The sequence below is a fragment of the Corvus moneduloides genome, chromosome 1 (genome assembly GCF_009650955.1).
Source record: "Corvus moneduloides isolate bCorMon1 chromosome 1, bCorMon1.pri, whole genome shotgun sequence".
Taxonomy (NCBI): Eukaryota; Metazoa; Chordata; class Aves; order Passeriformes; family Corvidae; genus Corvus; species Corvus moneduloides.
Window position 1 is genome coordinate 114076045 of NC_045476.1, and position 21112 is coordinate 114097156.

At 40.9% G+C, this 21112-nt stretch overlaps 1 protein-coding gene across 1 annotated transcript; it reads right to left on the reverse strand.

The window, feature by feature from the left end:
• Positions 1-1683: 1683 nt before the first annotated feature.
• USP14 (ubiquitin specific peptidase 14) lies at positions 1684-21046 on the reverse strand. Its single transcript, XM_032123244.1, has 16 exons — positions 20869-21046; positions 18254-18399; positions 17697-17729; positions 16077-16181; positions 14331-14434; positions 12266-12324; positions 10304-10434; positions 9923-10003; positions 9083-9162; positions 7452-7566; positions 6047-6112; positions 5660-5752; positions 4533-4661; positions 3396-3456; positions 2622-2729; positions 1684-2503 (listed from the first exon to the last, which is right to left on the reverse strand). The coding sequence occupies exons 1-16, from the start codon at positions 20882-20884 to the stop codon at positions 2352-2354; spliced, it is 1479 nt and encodes a 492-aa protein (XP_031979135.1). The 5' UTR covers positions 20885-21046; the 3' UTR covers positions 1684-2351.
• Positions 21047-21112: the final 66 nt, after the last annotated feature.

Consider the following 21112-nt stretch of genomic DNA (forward strand, 5'->3'; position numbering starts at 1 on the left):
TGTCTGAGAAGAGGATTAGTCACCCTGGCCTGGAAGTAGGAAGCTTCATCTTTGGTGGTAGAACATAAAAGGGAGGATGGAGAGTCAAAGCAGATTTTGGTGCAGGCTCTGGGAGGGTTTGGCACCAGCAGAACTTGGGTTGCTCCCACTGGACAGAGCATTGGCAGCTTCTCCCACTGCCACTGGCTCTGCCACGTCCCTCAGCGCAGGGAAGGACTCTGTGTGAAAGACTTTGGAGTCACCCCTTGGGGTGATGGGAGCTGGGGACTGTCAAAACCTACCTGGCAGAGGTAAAATAAGAGGGTGGTTGTGATGACACTCCAAGGCACAGCATTGACTTGCAGGGAAGAAGTGCTGTCCCACTCTCCTGCTGAAGAACTGGTTCAGTCAAGGATCATGGGATTTCCATGCTGGTTTTTATTAATGATTATTTTTAGCCTCTCATTCTTTGGCTGTGTAGGAACTCCCCTGAGTCCTGGTAAACAAGGGAATTTTTTTGGCACAGGTTACTGTGAAGGTCTCATTTTAAGGCCATGGTTCTCTGTAGATGGGTACAAGCTGTTTTCCCTCAAAAAGAGAGATATTTGCAGTATTGTTAGTGGCTACAACTTGTTCCGTGGCTAGTTTGTATAGTGTTTCTGTCCTTCACAAGATCTCTCTAATGGATCAGTGTTTGGAAAACTACCTTCCACTGAATTCTTCCCTGTATTTTTTCAGCTATTCAATCATAGCTGTCAATTTCCAGCATGATTAGCTACCACCTCAAAGGAGGGTTCCTGCCTGCAGAGCCATTGGTAAGTTTTGTGCCTGCTGCCCCACTTTGGACTTAAATGTGTTTAAGAATTTGGTTAAGGTGCTTCAGTAAAGGTTGGTAGGGGCAGAGATACAGGAAAATTATAGGAAAGAACAGCCCAGGTCTTAGCTCCTGCTGCAGGTAGGGGTTGGTAGAAGGTGTGAACTTGAACAGTTTCAACTGATTGAAGGACTTGAGCATATTGTGAGTGGAAGTGTGCAGGTGTGACTGACAACTTCGGTGCTGGGAATGCTGAGGATGACAACAGGAGGATGCAGTTCCACAAAGCGGCAACCAAGCACAGGCACCATCCCCCCTTCCCCTCTCACAGGATGCAGAACAAGCATTTAACTTAGAGGAGCCTGTAGTTTCTGTAGTGCCTGCAGGAACTGAGCCAGTACTGTCAGGGGGCTTCCTTACCGGGCAGAACTTGCCTTTAAGAATTGTGCCACTTACTTAAAATACACCCCAAGGCCTTTGGTGTGCTCCCAGGGGAAGCTGTGCAGGGGAGGTGGCACTGGAGTAACAATTGCAAGGCCATGTGTGAAGGCCACAGCAGATGCCAGTGTCCCCAGGGGATAAAAGAGCAAGTGAGGCACAGACAACCTCACCACACTGCCAACAGAAGTGCAAGTATTTCATATGAATAGGGACCAGCTCTTCCAGAAGGCACTGGGACACATCAACACTGGGAACCTGTACACAAGGGGTGAGTGGGTTGATGGCCTTGTTGCTTTTTAGGCTGTAGCCAGCACTAAAATGCTTTTTTTACTGCAGTCACACCCACCCACTTACTGCAGCAGGTCCTGTAAGTAAGCAAAGCCCAGTTTTGCAGCCACCAAACTGGGCTTACCTACTGATAAAGAGTAACAGGACAGGAGACACATCCCTACAGCTTAAAAAAAAGTGATTTTATTCCATGACTGCTTTGAGACATTCATCAGTGGTGGCCCAGGAAGTGAAAACAAACGCATACTGACTACAGTACCAGGACAGGAGCTGTTTTTAATGGAGACACATTGTTGATCACAATTTATTTTGAAATCATGAGATGCCAGCAACAGAACAGACTGAATCAGCAGGTCAGGCTGGACAAATACTTGATTGTAGCCACAGCTGTTGGCTACAGGCAGCAGCACTGAGTTACACAACAAGGCAACGGTTTCTCTTCTACCTTCCTAACAGAACTGCCAGGTAAGGCAAAGGATGGACAGCTACTGAACTGTGGTATAAACCATGCAAGAGTAACCAATGTGAGAGTAGGTGTGTAATAAATACTTGATGACATTAGAGAAGAAGGAGGAGGAGGAGAGGCTCATTAAAAAAAAAAATTATCTTCTGCAAGACATTAAAGCTATTTTAAGTATTGTCACCACCACAGTGGGCAGTCCAGTCCAGTAGTGACTAATTGGTACATGGATCAGTTTTAAAACAATATCCCTCTGACATGAGAAGGTTTGAACAAATTGTTTATCCACTTGCTAAAGCTCTGGGGTTAAAGAAGTGATCAGTAATCAACATTTATTTCACACCTAGGCAGAATGGCTAAAACGGAAGACTATTGTTCAGCTTCTTCTTCAACCACTTCGATTCTGCGAGGCCCATAGAGTAGAACATAAGCTATATGCCAGTCTCCACCCCCAGATAACCTCAGAATGTCTTCAGGTGTAACAATGCTGACTTTGTCATCATCGAATTTAATCCATTCATCTGCAAGGAAAACAACAGGATCATTTGTACATAAAATCTAAGCTTGCTTAACAGCCCCTTTGCTGAGAGGAGCTGTGAAGAGTGGTTAACAGGGCTGCAATTTGTTTATTTTTTTTACCTTGTTTCCTTTTAACCCAAGACACATAATGCCCAGAGGAACTTGATCTGCCCTGATGAGTTAGCACTGCCTGCAGGTCGTAATAGCCACAATTGTTAGAACCAATATCTGAAAGGGAAAGAATGTAACGTTGAGTCCTACTTGAACGGCAGCAGTGTCTTTAACAGCTCACAGACCAAAGATGCATCAGCCAGGCTGCAGCACCAGAGCTGTGTGTGTAAAACCCCAGCTACAGCACGGTACAAAACCACTGTGAACTAAAAGCAGCAGCTCTCAGCCAGGAGAGTCTCAGGAAACTGAGGATGTTGTGCATTCTCAGGAAATAAATACGTATGCATAAATATCACTGACATAATGCACAGGGTGAGAGCTTTGGGCCTTCAGGCTCCAAGCCCTCCCCAAAACTGAGGCAACACCAGCACAACAACAACATTTTTAGAAATCCAGTTCGAGTTTTTGTTTTGATTTCAGCTTTCTACCACCCACTGACAAGGCAGCATGCAAAACAACTGCACATTACATGCAAATGTCTTTGATATGCCTGTCCTCTATTATCACCAGCTTGTCAGATGGATGGCAATTATGCCTTTGACTATCTCAACATTTTGGTTTACCTAATCTTTCCATTCCTTAAATTTCTGTCAGTCTCTGAAGATTAATTTTCCAAAGGCATTAAGGAGAGCCAGGGTTCTCAAAGTATTTCTACCATCAGGCACACTTGAACACAAGTAAATAGAAAGTTTCTTTAAAGTAGATTTGCTTCCCTGTACTCACCATCAGGAAAAGAAAATGGTTCATACTTAACTTCTTTCTGTGCACCATCACTTTTACTAGACTAAAAAGGAGAATAAGCTGAATTAATGCAAAATGGTTTAATAAAGGCTTTAGCACAATCACATCAAATCACAAGTCTCCATTAATTTAAATATTTTCCTAAGTCTAAATATTTTTGTTCAACTTGAAAGAATTTCCATTACTGTATTTTCTAGGTGGACATACAAAAACCTTATCTGAAGAAGACCAGTTTTAAGCAAATATATAACCATTTTAGCACATACTGCCTGCACTGTTCACCCACCAGATTTTTGGGTTTGTTTATGAAACAATTCTGCAACTGAAGATTTATTCCTTGGTGGGGGCTTGCTAGCAGCAGAAGTGGCAATAAGAAAGTACCAGGGACTGACTCTCAGTGCCAATACATTCTGTTCAAAAATAGCACTCTTTCCTTGCTCCCATGTGTGTAAAAGAGGGGCTGCAAGCCTTATCCAAATGTTTAAAAGAATTTGCCAGGAGTTCGGCCAGGAAAAATACCAGCAAACTTTAAAAAAAAAAAATGGCTAAAACACTACAGCTCATTTGCTTTCGTCTTCATGAAAGACAAGGAAGTCAGTGTTAGAACTATGCAGGCAGGGTAAGACATGAAAGCATTTACCAAGGTTTCAGAGTGCTGATTTTAAGCTCACCAGTACACGTACTCTAATTTTTATCAGTCAGACGCGTAGCAGTGCGTTGTACAACCCCTTCCAGCTGGTGAGCAGGGAACAGCTTCCTACACTCCACTGAAGAGGGGAGCAGCCAGCAAACAGTAATATTTGAAGAGAATAATTTTGTGTAACTTACAGACAACCTTTAGGCGTAGCACTGGTAAACAGAAGCACTACATTTTAATACATTTAATACATGCTGTCTGACCACAGCATTTAAAACTTCTCATCAAGCAAATATACCAAAGCAGATACTGTATTTTCATGAAAATACAGGATAAAAAGATCTAAAGCTCAGAACCAATGAGTTTGCTACATAAGAAAATAATATATGAATATATTAAAATAATATATTTAAAGTTTTCTCTAGTCCTTATTAGTACCCCAATTTCAGATGGATGAATTAGTGAAGTGTCGGGAAGCTTACGTTCTTTGGCTGTTGATTTACTTTTTTGTCTTCTAGATCTTTGAATTTTGATCGATAAGAAACCATTTTTTCCTGCAGGTCTGGCGTACACAGCTCATACACATCCAACATAAGAGGAAATTTGACATCCTAGGAAGTAAAAAGCATGTAGATTTATTAGCATGGTTTGGTACTCCACATTAAAGCATTCTCCCATGGGAAGACAACACTAAGCCAAATTAAATGCAACCCTCTTCAAATTGTTGGCAACCTGACCCACTGGGATTCTGGTGACAGTATTTACCCAAAGGGCTACAATGCTTTCCCAGAAGAATGTCTAATTCAGTATAAACAAACCACTATAAATTATTACATTCAGCATAGACTAGTAATTAATAAATCAGACTGTTTATTGTTAGCTGTCATACACTACAGAAATACCTATTCAGGCCTAAGGGAAAAGAAAAAAGCAGCAGGCATGTGAATGACTTCATCCTGGTAAAAATGTCCATTTGTGTTATCCAAAACCATCTTCTGAAATAGTTAACATGTACCTTCAATCTTTATTTCCTTTCTTCCTTTTGTAAGGAAGGAGCATCTATCATGATGCTCCTTGGGCAGCCTACGAGGTCTGTCAGCCATGGCCAAGAGAGAGCAAAACCAGAACATTCAGCTGTTTGCAGCTGGTTCCTGCATTTGTCCATCAGAAAGCCAGACAATTAAAATCACTAATACAGGAAGTGTTTGACAGCATAATCATCTCCCATCAACACTAGAACACTGTTCAGAGTTTGAAAGCATGGCCCTCTCCTTAGTTACACATTCTTCTCAGAACCACTGGTGAGAAGAGACCAAAAAACATCCTGGTTATTCTCATCCTGTAATATTAGCACTACTGGGGCAAATTCACTTCTGCCCCTCACCTCCTCCCTCACTCTGTTGTGGGTAATGTAGTTTGCCACACACCATCACAACTGGAAACGAAACTACTTTGCATTTGAGCAAAGAACCTGCACTGTTAATGTTTTTAAATGCAATTTAAAAGCAAACAATTTAGTAAGTAGTCTTCAAGTCTTCATAATCTACCTGTAATAAAAACTCATGGAAAAAAGAATGAGGAATTAGACATCAATATGCAGAAAACTTACCTTAAGAACTTTTGCATTCACAGATTCTTTCTCTTTGTAAAAAAATCTAACCATCTGAATAGTCAGGTACGCTGGCAAGCGACTAATTTTGGACTATAAAAAAACAAATTAGAAAAAGCTATTACTTTAAATATTCACCGATCTTTTATACCTTCAACGCTGTTCATCCTAAATTACAGTCTATTCTGAGAAAGTGTTTGTACACAAACCCACAGGAATAAAACAAGGTCTCCTTTTTTGAAGCTCTGTCTTAAATTTCTTGGTAGTGGATACTCAGATGCTTTATAAACATAAATCACATGGTGTTGCAGCAATAAATTTGTGGTTTGGAACAGAGAACTGACAACATTTAGAAGAACCATAAAGAGCAATGAAAGTACCACTCACAGATTTGATATAGAGTGCATTTCTCTGCAGTGTTGGAGAGAGTTTGGTGATTTCCTCCTGAAGACGCTGTTACAAGGAAAAGAAGTAACACATGTTCATCATAAAACACAGCTTAGAGAAAAGCACAACAGGGGTAAACAAACCATAAACTAAATCTTGTTCTGCCAGTCTCTTCTGTTGCTGCCAGCCATTACAACACACAGGATTTTGAAATTCCTTGGCAGAAAGGACCATGCCCATTCATTTCTTCAGCTCCAGGCCCATTCCTGAGCCCTGACAACACTGAGTTTATCTCTGCAGAAAATTTTGCTCCACAGGAGTAGAACTCACAATTGGATTTTGTTATTAATTGTATCTGGACTTGGTTACAAATGTATCATATCATGCTGGGAACACAACTGTAGAAAATCTGAAGGTTCCTGTGAGAAGAATATTTGCATATTTCTCAGCTCTCAGCCTCAAGCAGGCAGAGCTGCATCTAAAGTGACAGCTGGTGCCTCCTAACAAAATTCCCGGAAAGACTAGATTGGTTCTTAATGTTGCAACTTTCTTGCTACAGGCAATCCAGCATAAGAATTGTAGACTTTTTTTGGCCTGAAAGTGGAGTTTCTTTTTTAATAGTTTTTTAATTTGTGAGCATTAGCTATTTTATCCTCCTTTTCCTTCTAAATTCTGTTTTAAAAAAAAAGGAAGAAAAAGAGATACAAAGATTATCTGAGAATCATGCAACTTGGTTTTAGTCCTGTACAAACCAGATCACTGCCCTAGCCTTACGCAGTTACTATAAAGGTTTTGCAGTAGCTCCTCTCCTTGTCACCCCAAGACATCCAGACTCTCCAAAGAGCTCTTAAAATTTCAAAATACATATATAAAAAAGCACAGACTACCTTAAGGAGTTCTACTTTAAAAAAGTTTGAGGATGATGTTGTCTCACGGAAAATAACACCCCCTTCAAAATCTGTAAAATCAAATTTAGTTTTTACATCATCTGGTGGGGTTTTAATTAGGAACCAAAACACCACTCTACTTTCAAGTTGACTTCTGAACTTTTTGGGAACTGATTTCTGCATAAACCATGGTACTGCTCAGTCTGGAGTGAAACCCAGATGAACAAACAAGTGGCAAACTGCCTTGCACTTGGTTACCTGCATGGGGAAGACCATGTCAGCATGAAGAAAATGCTCTGCTGAAGTCTGTTTAACATGAACATGCAACTCCCTTTCACAGCCATCTTTCATCCCAATGAACACCAAAAAGATTCTTGAAACTTTGTAAAGCTTGGACAGCAGATGCCAATTCCAAGTCACAGAATACACTCAGAATTAAGTGTATTTAGGTCACTTAGAATTTCAATTAAAAAATACACAGGCCATTTAGAACTTCAATAAAAGCTGTGATAGCTTACCAATTTTAGTCCTGTAAACAGGTATTTCACTTCTTGATTGATAAAGCAGCTAAGCTGAAGCAGATTCTCCTTTCCTTTAGTTACTTCTTCTTCTTCGGCTTCTGTACATTTCATGCTTCACAAAACTAAGGAAAACCACCATGCACCAAGAGCTGAACTACTGCTCTAGTGAGAACAACATGCCAAGCAGCACAGTGATTTAGGTAATTCTGTGCTTGTGTAGACACTACTTTTACTTCTCGTAGTACAAAAAAGATTTGAAGGAGCCCTTCCTTCAGACCAATCTGTTCCTTCGTGGCTAAGGACAAGGGGCAGTGGGGGCAGACAGCACACCAAAAAAAGTAAAAAAAGTAAAATAAGTCTTTGAGCACTATTTAAGCTGGGGCCTGTTTTTTTCTTTCTTCTCCCCCATCACCACCCAACCCGCCAGACACAGAACACATTAACTGGCTGCCAACACCAAGTCACAAAGCCCTCCTGCAACATTACACTCCATTGTTGTTTATGATTAATGACGTTCTTCTATTGCTACTGCTGGCCAGACTTCCTGCTTCTTTCAACATGCAGAGCCTCCCTTCTCTGCCTTCTATCTGTCCTCTTCACTGAAATGAAATTAATTCCTTCATTATCTTCTACACTTTCCTTTTAATTGTTCTATCTGTTCTCTCCTCTTTTCATACTTCTACCTCAATGCTTTTCTCTCATCCATCTCCTTCCAACCAGGTATTTTTCTGACTGCAGCTATTCTACAAATGCTACCATAATCACACTTTGAAAGTCTGCAACTCTTCTAACAAGTCTTCTTCCTAATTCTGGCCTATGCATCACTCCTCTTAGCTGCACATTCCAAGACTCCCAACTATTTCAAGGACAACAAACATCATGATAGAGGGAGAGAGATGCGTGACTCCCACCTTAAAAAATCCCTTTATTCCTCCTTACTACCAAGCTATGAGATACAGTACCTCATCTACGGGGATGTTTCCTTATTTCAGACAAGCAAAATGCACAGTGTAATTCTTTCTAAAAGTCTAAAAGCCAGGATTTTGGGGTGAAGAAGTGGGACAAGAGTAATACTTGCCATGAGATGTGTGCCCCATGTGGTCATATCCTCTTTTTCTTGCTATAAAGAACCTACTAGAAACTCGTCAGCTGCATTTGTTTCTTACTCATACAACAGTGGACACCTAATTTATTTCTTAAGAAATCAATCAAGCTACCTTTTGTGCATCTTTAGTACTCCAAGTGTGTCAGAAACACACCCTCACAAGCCAAAAAAACCTATTTAGGACAACAATTACTTTTAGTTGGATAAAGCATGTCAGCATCCTTGAAGCTGGTACATACCAATCTTCTCTGGGGAGGAAATCTGCTCTTGAAATTTAACAAGGGGGTTTTTTTCCTGTAAATTTCCATTACCATTCTTCCTCCCCACATCATCCTCTCTCTCAAAGCATAATCCAATCTTCACTTTAACTTCTGTGTACTCCTGCACAACATCATGACCCTCTTCCCAGACCTACATCTTTATTTTCCATACTATTCTGAACAGTGCTTTTCATCCTCCCTGAACTCAACTGCTAAAGTGTGCAATCACCATTGTTCATGTCTTGCCTTAGTCTTTAGGATACGCTGTTTCAAATTCAATGCTGAAGAATTGATCGATTAAACTCTTCTTTTTAGAGGATGCTGCTGTAGCTCCAGAGTCTGTCTGTAAAACAAAGTATCTTATGATGTAACTTTAAATAGAATGTAAATACAGTCATCCCTACAGACAAAATAACCCCATTTATTTTAATTCTTTAAAGCCTATTCCTTCATCTTTCTATAGGTACATTTTCTCCTAGCCAGTCAATCCTCTTACACAGCATAGAAGTTTCAAAACAAATACACTTAAAACATCCTGCTAAAACCATCCTGAAGCACATTAACAAGCAAGATCAGAAACTCACACATCCCTGCCCCCCCAACTTAAATCTACCTTAAGTTTCAGATGGTCTTTCAAGACTCTGCCAAGAGTCTCCAGAAAACAGTTTACAGAGAAAAGAGAAAGCTGTTCTGGTAAAACCTTGGGAAAAACTTTCAGCAAGTTCCTCTATCAGGTTGATTCGGTTAGCTCTCCATTCATAACAGTTCAAGTTAAAATTGTAGCACCCTTTTTTCAGAATTAGAAGTTCTGGTGTGCTGAATTCACAGGTTATCAGGGCCACCTGCCACATATGTGAGTGTGTGTCACCAGCAGCTTGGTCCAACGCTGCCTTACAAAGTGCAAAGGGAAGGGTTCCTTTAGCACACTCCACAGCAGAGCTGACAGGACCATGGTAGCATTATGCTGATCAGACACATCAGAAAGCAATTTCCCTTACTGGACTCCAGACACACGTTAAAGAACTCACAAACAGATAATACTTAGCAAAAAATATGTGAAATACTACTAATCCTAATTCTGGTTAGAGTAATACTACAATTACCTCCATAACTGTATCACCTTCGATGCCTTCCAGCTTCTGCTGTAGTACCCTCATCATCTGCACCCAGCACTCATTGGCATCCTAGGAAGGGAACACAACATTAAACCTGAGTAGTGGCATTACGATTTAGTAACATTAAACCCATCAGCTATAAAGCCAAATGTGAGGATTCCTTAACTAAGAATTTCTCCCAATTCCACCATGCATTCTCAAAGCACTTGATATTACAGTCAACTTCTACACAACTTTTCTACAGAAAAAAACACCCCACTTTACTGGGAGTAATTATTTTCACAAGAGAAGGAAAGTCTTAAAATGTTCTTGTTCTCAACTTCCAACATACTACTAATTTTAAACAATAAGCTCATAATTGGTCTTTACCTGTTGAAGGTACTGGCCTTGGTCACCTTTCTCTGCAAACTGTGGGAAGGCCATATGTAAAAACTGCAGGAGAATGATAGGTGGGATACTGGAGGAAGTTTTATCCATGGAATCAAACAAGTCTCTAAGAGCTTGAAGAAAAAGTAAGTGAATGCTTTGAGAAGTGCAAAAACAATTCAAACATGGCAGGAAGTGCAAAAAGAATAGTAAAACAGCAGAAACATTTAAAGACTGATCATTTAACAGTGTCCAATTTGATCTTTCCAAAGCAGGACCAAATTCCCCAGGTGGCACAACAGGTGCACCTAAGATCTCCTTTGTGAACACAACTTTGAAAGCATAAAGCTGGCAAATCTGAGAATTTGGCACATAATGCCTTGTCTTTCCTGGCTGCTAACAGAAAAAAAAAAAAATTGAGCAATTAAGATTTTATTTGGAACACATCTGAGGAACAACATTTTCACAAGAGAAACCAGAAGGCATTCACAATCTATCCTCTAGAGCAACTTAAGTTCCACCAGCTACTAGGAAAAAAAAACTTTAATAAAATATCTAGGAAATACCCATGCTTAAGGCCCAGGAAAACAAGTATGTGTAGGCATATGTGCAGAGAGCTCTTAACTATGTGCAATCCAATGAATGATACTGCATGACAACACACATGGCCTTCTTTTTTGTTCCACACTCCAGCATATGTCTTATCTACCCAGGTTACAGCATTTTACATCCACAGATCACATCAAAGGCACCTGTTAATCCTCACAACAACCCTGTGAGGTAGGCAACAATCTGCATGGTCACTAATTTACAAGTGGAGAGACTAATGAATGGTACTCTTGAGTAAGTGAATATAGGCAAGATTACAGGGGACCAAGGTCAGTTGCTTCCTCTTTCAGAAATGTCTTCACTGACTTTGACAAGAGGTGCAACTGATATGACACAGCAATTAAAAAAAAATGCCATAAGTGTCATGCAGGAGGTCCTGAACAGCTCAGCACCCAAGAATTAACTACAAGTTACTTAAAACTATTAAAATTCCTAAGAAGCAGAGCTGTCACCTTAAAAGGAAAACAAGGGACATGAAGTAAAGGCAGTGAAAAGGGGAGGGGCAGGCATGGCTGTATAGAGTAACCATTGAACTTACCACCCCAAAATTCGATCAGCAGGCATACCCACAAACTGGACCTTTCCTTCCTTATATTGTTTTGTTTTTCCTTAAATGGACTGGTAGAAATCCCAGTGTCCTGGCCCAGCATCTTAGTGGGGCAATGAAATAGAGTAAAAAAAGAAAAAGCGGACAAGTAGTACCCTTGTTCAAGTGTAAAGGGTCTAACTAGAACTCTAGTTAGAGCTTGAAGATACAGGGCCACCGTGAGCTCCCACAGTGTGAGCACCCACACTACCACAACAATGAGTAACTTTTGTTTTGAAGACACTACTTTCCATTCCAGTTATGAAATCTGGATCTTTAGGGCAAAGGCTGACACTTTCCACCGTAACAATAACGCTCAGCCAGTAAATTGTATTAAAAAATACCAATGAAATACATATCCCAGGAGTATGGTGTTGGCCTACCACTATGTGAAACAAAGAACTAAAACATTTCTACACAAAGTGATCAAATCAAAACATGGATGGATGGAGTCTGCTTTAGGAAGTTCCAATTACTTAATGCCTACATGTAAAACATGGAAGAGATACAAATTGTTTCTATCTAAGCCTAGATCACGCTTAAATATCTTTTCCCTAGCCTGCAGCTGGGTCATGTGCAGAGATAAATGCTTTGCAGGCAGGGGCAGAATAACCTTTAAAGACGAAATGAATCCTCCAGTGCCAGCAGATCTGACTTTCCTATGGCATATGCACTAAAGAACAACACAGAGAGTTCTAACTGCAAATTTCATCTGCAGTTAGCAGATCACACACTTGTCTACACCCATGTCTCCTACTCTAAACACCAACCTGCAGTAATGTATTGAGCAGAGGCCATTTCTCCTGAAGCTCTTAAGGCACCACCATACCTAAAAGGGAAGAAAAATAATTTGCATGCAATTAAACACAAGCAAGAAGGACAGTAAGGTTTCTGTAGCAGGCAGCAGCTGGATTCATTTAAAAGAAATCTATCACCAAACCAGAAGTAACCGAAGGTAAGATTCACTCACATTCACCTCAAAGTTTCCGCTATTTTGTAAGCACTGCATGGAAGCAATCTTTCAGACAATAAGTAAAGGCAGACCAAGAAGTCTGGATACATCACTGCTGCTTCCCTAAACCTTTTGCCTCAGAGACTCGTTTTATTTTTAAAGAAACTGAGAAGAGGTCTGAACAAAAGCTACTCCATTTCTGAAACATTTGCCATGGCTTCTTCAGATACATGCTAAAAACCACCTTCAAGGATAGATAGCAGATAAAATGCACAGAGATGGAGGGCAGGCTTGCTTCCTCCCTCCACAGCAGAAGCAAAACAGTGAGATGTGAGATGTTTTCTTGGGGAAGTATTTCCTATACTGAAAAGGTGTGGGAGTCCACCTATACGACAAGAACTTGCCACTCTTCTTTGAATTCTTAAATTAGCAGCTGGATGAGGAACAGATGGACTCCCCAAAGCCTTCAAGCAAAAGGAGGGTCTCACTAAATCTTGGACTGAACTTTTGAAATTCTGACCATCGTTAGATGACGAGCAGGAAACTTTCCCCTGACACACTACAGAACAGGGAGGAGTTCCCTGGGGAGATCAGCAGAGCAGGCCGTGAGAAAAGAAGCTGTAACAGCTTTCCCAAGTGAGTCCCTTCACACATCTCCCGCTGCCACACACCCTACAGCCTTCCATGCTGTCATCAAGCAGTGAAGACCAAAAAAAGGCTGAATCTCCAGGGAAGAACAGAGCTTGAATCCGAGTGCGAATGTGACTTCCCACAGACAATACAGCCACGTCTTGTATTGCAGTCTGCCAGTTTCATAGGCTACATTTTGCCATTTGGTAGGTTAAATTTGTCAAATACTCTGATTCAGTGCAGTAACTCAAGAGTCCTTCACATGGAAATGAACAGACCTTCCAAAAATATAAACACCGATAGCCAATAAAAACCTTGAAATCAAATTTCTGTACTTCACAAATAGTTCTCAGCTCTTAATAATTAAGGTTCACCTGCTAACAGAATGAGTAACAATTTATAACTACTTAAACAACTAGCGATTACAGTAATACAGAATATCCAGTTGGGTACCAAGGAATTAAATTAACCCTAAGGTGGCAATAATGCTCTACCTAGTTCTCACTTTTTAAAAATACTCATTGTTTTCTCATTACAATTTATCTGGAGGACAAATTCAGGTACACATTGACAGGTAATTCTTTTTTCCTTCAATATTCATAACTTCCAAGTTTCTCATATATTCCTTACCAAAAAAACCAACCAACCAACCCAAAAAAAAAAAACCCACTGGCCATTTTCACATTTCAGTCCAGAATAACAAAAGAAACAAACAAAAATCTGAAAAGCTATCCTACAATCAGAACAAACTACCAAATGAAACAAAATTCCACAAAGGCATGTCTTAGAACTTCCCACTGTACCTCCAAGCAGCAAATGTCAGTAACATTAGAATTTCACAGCTGGAAACACAGTGCAATAGAACCATTGCAGGAAACATTCCTCAAAGGAACAGGACTCCCATATGATTGTTTTATACAGAACAGGACCATAAAAACTAACAGCAAAAAAACAGGGTTAAGAGTTCAGTAGCTTGTCTTAGAATTTTAAGCAGGTCTAGCTAAGCAAAACACATTCTCTCTACTAAAAGCCAGTTCCAAGAAACACAAAGCCTTAACTTCTTTGTTAAAGCACAGACTAACACAACCATAGGAGAAACTTTAATCGATCATTATGTTAATCTTGAACAGACCTAAAGAGCAACAGATTGTTATGATAATCCATACCAGAGTTAAGATGAGCATTCCACAAAATATCTATTTCATAAGCTAAAGAAAACATTTTAGTCACGGTATTTTTGTCCTGAATCCTACCTTTTAAGGGCCTCTTTCACTTCTGGCACTGAGCGGATACACTGAACCGTAGCATTCATGTAGCAAGTGTTGCCAAGGTTTGTCAATCCACATGGCAATTCCATCTACCAAAAAAAATTCACAAGGGTGCTTGAAGGTCAGAGAGATGTGCAACCGTTTTTGTATAAACACTGTAATGTGCCATCAACTTCTAAGAAAATGAATCATGCATAAAACCTGGAATATTCCATCAAACTCCATGAGGTTTTCCAGATCCATTTTATGATCATATTCATCATCTCACCATTTGATACTTTAAGGGGACATTCAGGAATGCTCTGGGGGTTTTTCTGTGCACGTTTAGTTTAATGAACATATTCTTCAAGCATGCAGTCATTCAGAAAGTTCAATTATAATCCCATTCAAGTTTTGACCTTAAAATTCTATTTCCGTGGAATTTCCACATGAATACATTTGTACAAAACACTGATGTTTTAATTAAAATCAGTTTTCAGTAAAACTCTGAAAATGCTGGAGTTCATAGTTTGAAACAAAAGCATTGTTTAAACTCCTCTCCAGAAGTTTGCAACAGATCATTAGCTTGATCTTTTCAGACAACTTGTGAATTTCTGAAGTTTTGACCAATGTGAAGGCCAACTAATAGTTAAACTAACCAGTTTCAGAAATAACTATAAACCATCATGTAACAGAATTTTTCTTTTTTTTTTAACCCTGAATATTTTGTATTTGTCAGGGAAAAATACACAGTTTAATGAAACTGACGTAGGACTGCATACCAATACCAATAGATTATTTTAGGAAGAGAGAACTCATTTAGCATATTCCACAAGTGAATACATGCAGTGCAGACAACTGAAGTTTGATGTATAACCAAATTTCAATGTGATTAACTTTTTCAAAGTTAATCTGACAGTGCATCACCTCCTTGTTTGCCTCTCAGTTATCTCAATGTCTGTGTATGTGCTTAGTCAAAAATACGTAAGTATCCTTCACCTGCAGGTGGCCTGGAAAGCACTAAATCCTGAAGCACAAACCCAGTCCTAAACTACAGGTCCTTCTTCATACAGACATGCCTAAAAGTATTCCTGTTCTGCTTGCACAGTTGACAACAATCACGCAACTGCTAAGTATGACAAAGAGCTTGCAGTTCAAATGACTGGTGAGAAAATTAAGCCTTTCAAGTTATAAGAAAGGAAATTCAGGAGTTACTTCATTAAGAAAATAATAGACTAATTATGCTCTTCCAGACTTTACTCCCATAAAGTAAAACATGTGTGTCAAACTCACTTTGGTTTTTCACAAAGCTGACCTAATACCAGTAACATGGACAAACAAAACCCCAAACACACCCCACCCCAAAACAAACCCGAGTCTCTCCTCACAGATATGAAAGACGCAGGAAATAATTCTGCATATCTACAAGGCCTTGTTTAGACAAAGTTCAGGACACTGATACAGCCAGGGCAATACAACTTTGTTTTTAAAAACATCAGCAATGCTATTTTTAGAAAATCTACTAAGCTGCCTGCTCAAAGGAAAAACAGCACTAATTGTGTGACTTTTAAATTAAATCCCAGACTTCTTTTCACTGCTCCCAGCTTGGCCATCGATGTAGACTTGTGATTCTTGGTGAAGATGCTAAACAGACGTTCCAGTTTCAAAATCCACTTTTAAGCAACTGCAAGTGTTTAAAAACTTGCCATTACTCGGAGGTTTACAAGAAACCAAAGCTGGAAACATGCTTACAGCAGAGGCCAACTGCTCCTCTGTCATGTCCTCCACGAAGACGGGTCGAGAGATCGGCTCTTCTGGAAGCGCGTCTGCGGAGCCCATCATTAGTAAGGTCATCCCCTTGAAACACAGTAAAGATAGCAATGAATGCTTAAGGACAGTTATTTCCACTCAAGCCCTTGTGCTCTTAACATCCTTCAGCTATTTCCCCAAAAATAAACACCATCTTTCTCTTAGTTTAACAGAACCAATACTGCACTACTGTGACTTATGGGCATACCTTAATTCCTCATATCTAGGAAGTAGCTATTGAGAACAATTCCACAGAATTACCCATGCTAGATGTTTCCACTCAAACATCTGGTGAGGCTGCTGAGCTTGCCTGACAAGTTCTGAGTTAAACTAGTTGAAAAGTGAAAAATAACGTAAATTACCACATCAGTTTATGCACAAAAACTAACATGTAAGGGTGGGGGAAAAAAATCAAGTTTCCATGCTTGCTGAACTAGCATAATATGAAAAAGAATCTTTTGGCATTCAACAGGAGCCCATCTACACAATTAGACCTGTCAAAGGAGGAGAAAATTACTACCTGGAGCCTTGAAACATACAGTGCTAAGAAAAGGATAAACAACACAATGAAGAGAAATTGCTTTGACAGTGTAAATAAATCACTAGAACTTGTATACAATAGTATTAAAATGAATAAAGGCAGCTATTAGCACAACAGTATGCAGAAAAAGACAAGAATATTATGTACTGGGGTTTTTGCTGAATAACTTTGCTACAATAGCTGCAGCTACAGGCTAGTAACAGATGCCTGCAACCTAGTTACAAGGGTAAGAGCAATGCTACCCAATTCACTCTGCTCAGTGAAGAACTGGAGTAAAACCTGTAACAGACGTTACAAGGTATTACAAGAGACCTACAGTAACGAAAATGACACAGAAAAAACCCCAACAAAAACCTGTGGGATTCCCTGATGCAATATTATACAGGCAAGCAACACAAACACATTCACTTTCTGTTTTCTTTTTGAACTAGCCAAAGGTACGAATCACCATTACTAATGGCTTTGTTTATGAACAGCAGCTATTCAACACAGAAGAGCAGATTTCAGCAGGCTGGTAAAAAAGGACAAGGTAAAAGGTAAAGGTAAAAGGTAAAAAAGAGGTGTAACTTCAGCATCACCAACACATTTGTCCACCCTGGGGACGTGCAAGGACAAGGGTCTGCAGAGAGTGCCCAGGTTCACAAGCTGACTCTAAACAACATCACTTATTTTTATGGTCACAGACAGACAGCACAAAAGGACCACTGCTCTGACCCAGACCATTTATTTTACAAAATAAATAAATATATGCTCCCAAGTACTTCAGAATAGATGGTGTGATTCCCTACTGATGCCAAAGAAAAGTTTTTTATAAATCAATGGTGAGACCTTTCTAAGCATGCTTACATATGACACGTATAAAATTATTTTTCATCAAGGTATGACCTTTTAAGAAAGCACTGCCCATTCAAACAGAAACAGCAAGCACTTTCAAGTCTTTCTTTAAATGCCAGAATAAATATAAATAAAAAATAAATAAAAATTTAAAAATAAATAAAATTTAGTTACTGCTCAGAACTTACATTCTTAATTTTTAGGTTCCCCCAGTCATCATCCTGTGAAATAAAATAAAAGACAAGTTAATTGTCTTGCAGCAAGAGACAAGCAAATATTTTCATTAATATTAATCACATATTTCTAAATATACAATTATATTTCATCCAAGATTACACAATATTAGCTATTTACATGTTATCAAGTCTTGTCTGACTAAAATAAAAAGCAGCCAAGTTGTGTTTTCAATAAGGTTCTTCATGTGTTGTTTAACACTGCTTAAATGTAAACAACTTTTTGCAGCAAAGTTGCCTGTATCTCATTACACCAGTAAGCCTCCAGCAGAGAAGCACCAGGAAAAACTTCTCTTAAACAAACCAGGAGGAAAACACTTAATTCTGATTCTGAACACTAAAAAGTAGCACCCCTCCCCCCACCAAGCTGTGTTTTGAATAAATGAGTAAAGAAGTGCAGTCAGTCTAACACATACAACTGAAGATCTGCCAGAGGACACCCAGAAATAGGGCCATTGTTCTTGTTAACACATAATAAAGTTAGACATAATACAAAAAAAATTGACTTCTACCTTCAGAGTTCCTCCTTTAACCATAACCTTCTGTCTAGCTGGCTGAACTCCGGTCAGTGCAAATAACTGGGCTTTGAAGACCATTGGAGGTTCGTCAGTGTTCAGCTCCACGCCATCGAATTTCTCTTTTCCCCATTTCACATTAACTGCAAACAAAATGTTTTGAAACTTGATTATTTCCTAATACCCAAGAATGTAATTACCAAGACTTCATACCATCTCAAAACATTCTGGTTTAGACTCTTTTAAAATGGTACATAATGAAGCTATGGAGGGAACATCTTTACTATACGGCATCTCATCCATCAGAACATACCACTTGCAGCAGGTCTAAAAATATCTTACAAAACCATTGTAAGTAACATACATACTGAGAAACTTTGCAAGCAATAAGTATGTCTAACAGCATCAGAAACCCTTTAGCAGGTCTTCACAATAGCAGTCTGGAACTACCTCTCCCATTCTCCTGGCACTGCTCATTGCAAACAATTGAACTTTCTGAAGGAAGTTCAGAGGTGCGATTCCAGTTCTGTTATCCACAGCACTTCCGTTCTCCTTCAGAGGAAAACAATACAATGTTCTTTAAAAGCAAGGCCACTGACCCCAGTAAAGGTGCAGGACTGGAATTAAGATGGGAAGTGAAATTTGGTCACAAAAAGCGTAAACCTCGATGCTGGGAATGGGATAATCCAGAAGAAACAGGAGCCAGAACGGCACAATGTTAACCTCACTTTGCTGAAGTTAGTAATGACCAAGAGCAGACAAAAAATGCCTGGAATAAGCTGTGTGCCTCTACAGACACACCTTTGACCACTTCCAACCACTAACACAATAAACCTTCTTTAGCAAGCTGAGATTTTGCTGAAAATCTGTAAAATACAGCATACAGTGATATCCTACATGCACAGTAAGTGACTGAAATACCAGACTTTAGGAAAGCCACATCCTTCTACCTGTGCTTTGGTTTTACAAAAATATATTGCAGCAACTGTACCTTTTTAAAACACAAAACCCTTAGAAGTCATAATTTCAAAAACCCTTCCAAAAAGGTTCAGACTTCAGATCTATTCAGTGCTTGTAATGGGTAATATGACAGAATAATCAAAAGCAAGTCTAAATGAGTTAGACTAAATTAGTCTACAAAGGAACTCAAATGACTGACTTTTCAGTTTTTCTAGCAGAAAGCACCTTCTGATTTGCCCAACGTTCTGATTTTTTTTAAAACACACTTATTATTTTGCATATTTAAGACCTACGAAGCACGAGGCTTTTCCTGTTTTCCAGGAAGACAACCCACTCAGCCACTGAACAAGTCAGCTGCATAGACTTTTTGGGTTTGAATTTTTGAACAGTCAAGCATCCACTGCTAAATATGCAGAAGAGTTAGCAATTATTAATCTGTAGTGTCACCAGTTTTAACAATGCAGCACTCAGGAGGAGGAACGGAAGAGTATGAGTGTCTTCTCTTCAGAGATTGCAACCAAGACTTCGTACAAAATAAACTTGTTAATTTGAAAACAATGGAAAGTAAGAAAAAGGAAGGACGTAATTTCCCTGCTGATCAGAAAACACAGTGCATACAATTCACAGAACGGGTCAGACTGGAATGGACCACAGAGAGTCATCTTGTCCAACCTCACTGCTCCAGCAGGGCCATCTCAGAGCACATGGCACAGGGTTGTGCCCAGACCGTTCTTGAATATCTCCAATGAGGGAGACTCCACTAGATTTGGAGGAGTTCAGGAGAAATCGTGCTATATTGACATAAGTATCCCAGTTTGCCAACCACAGCCAAAATCGTGAACAAACTGTGTCCTGAGTCCACCTACAACCTAAAAAACTGAAGAGCCCAAATAGGCCAGATTTGTGAGATATTATCAAGGCAATTAACTGGTCCTAGAAGTGTCACTGGAGGTTTTGTTCTTGAAGTCTTCCATTGAAACCTTTCCTCACAGCAAGAAAAGTCAGCAGGATGTGATATAATTTAGGAAAGCTTTAACTTTAGGTTTAGGCTAATTTAGGAAGAATTTCTTCACAAAAACGGTGCTTAGACAGTGGAATGGGCTGCCCAGGGAGGTGGTGGAGTCACCACGCCTGGAGGTGTTTAAGAAAGGACTGGATGTGGCACTCAGTGCCATGGTCTAGTTGACTTGGTGGCGATTGGTCAAAGGTTGAACTTGGGGTTTTCCAACCCACCTGAAGTCTGTAGCATATAATGGATTTCAAAGAGCGGAGGCAGACACACCTAAATAAACTGGGAGGCGCGGATGCAGAGTTCTGGCTCACCGGAGGGACAGCACCGCTTCCCTTTTAGCAGAAAGCCCGAGGAAAGCGCGCCAGGGCCGTGCCGAGGCACGGCGGCCCGCGGGACGCGAGTGACACCCGCCCTCCCTCCAGCAGGGCCAGGCCAACGCTGCCTCCCTGCTTCCCTTCCTTCCCTCCCTCCCTCCTCCGCCGGCCGGGCCGCGCCTCCCGGGGCGCTCCCGCCGCTGGCCCGGCCGGGATCGGCGCGCACGTGCGAGGCGCCTCCCGCGCCCGCTCCCGCCGGGGCAGCGCCCGCCCGCTCCCGGCAGGGCCCGGCGGGGGGCGGCGCGGGGCGGCGGGGCCGCGCTCACCTGAGAAGAGCGGCATGGCGGAGCGGCTTGTCCCGGGCGGGCGCGGAGGGGGCGGGCGGGCGCAGGGCGGCGGGGCGCGGCGCGGGCGGGGCGGGCGGGCGCGGGCGGGCGGCGGCGGCGGCGGCGGGTCCCGGCCCCGCTCGGGCTCTCATTCAAACCGGCCCCCGGGATGACGCTGCAAGCGCGGCCGCTCGGCGGAAGCGGGGCGGGAGCGGTGCGCGCGCACCGCCGGAACGGGCGGGGC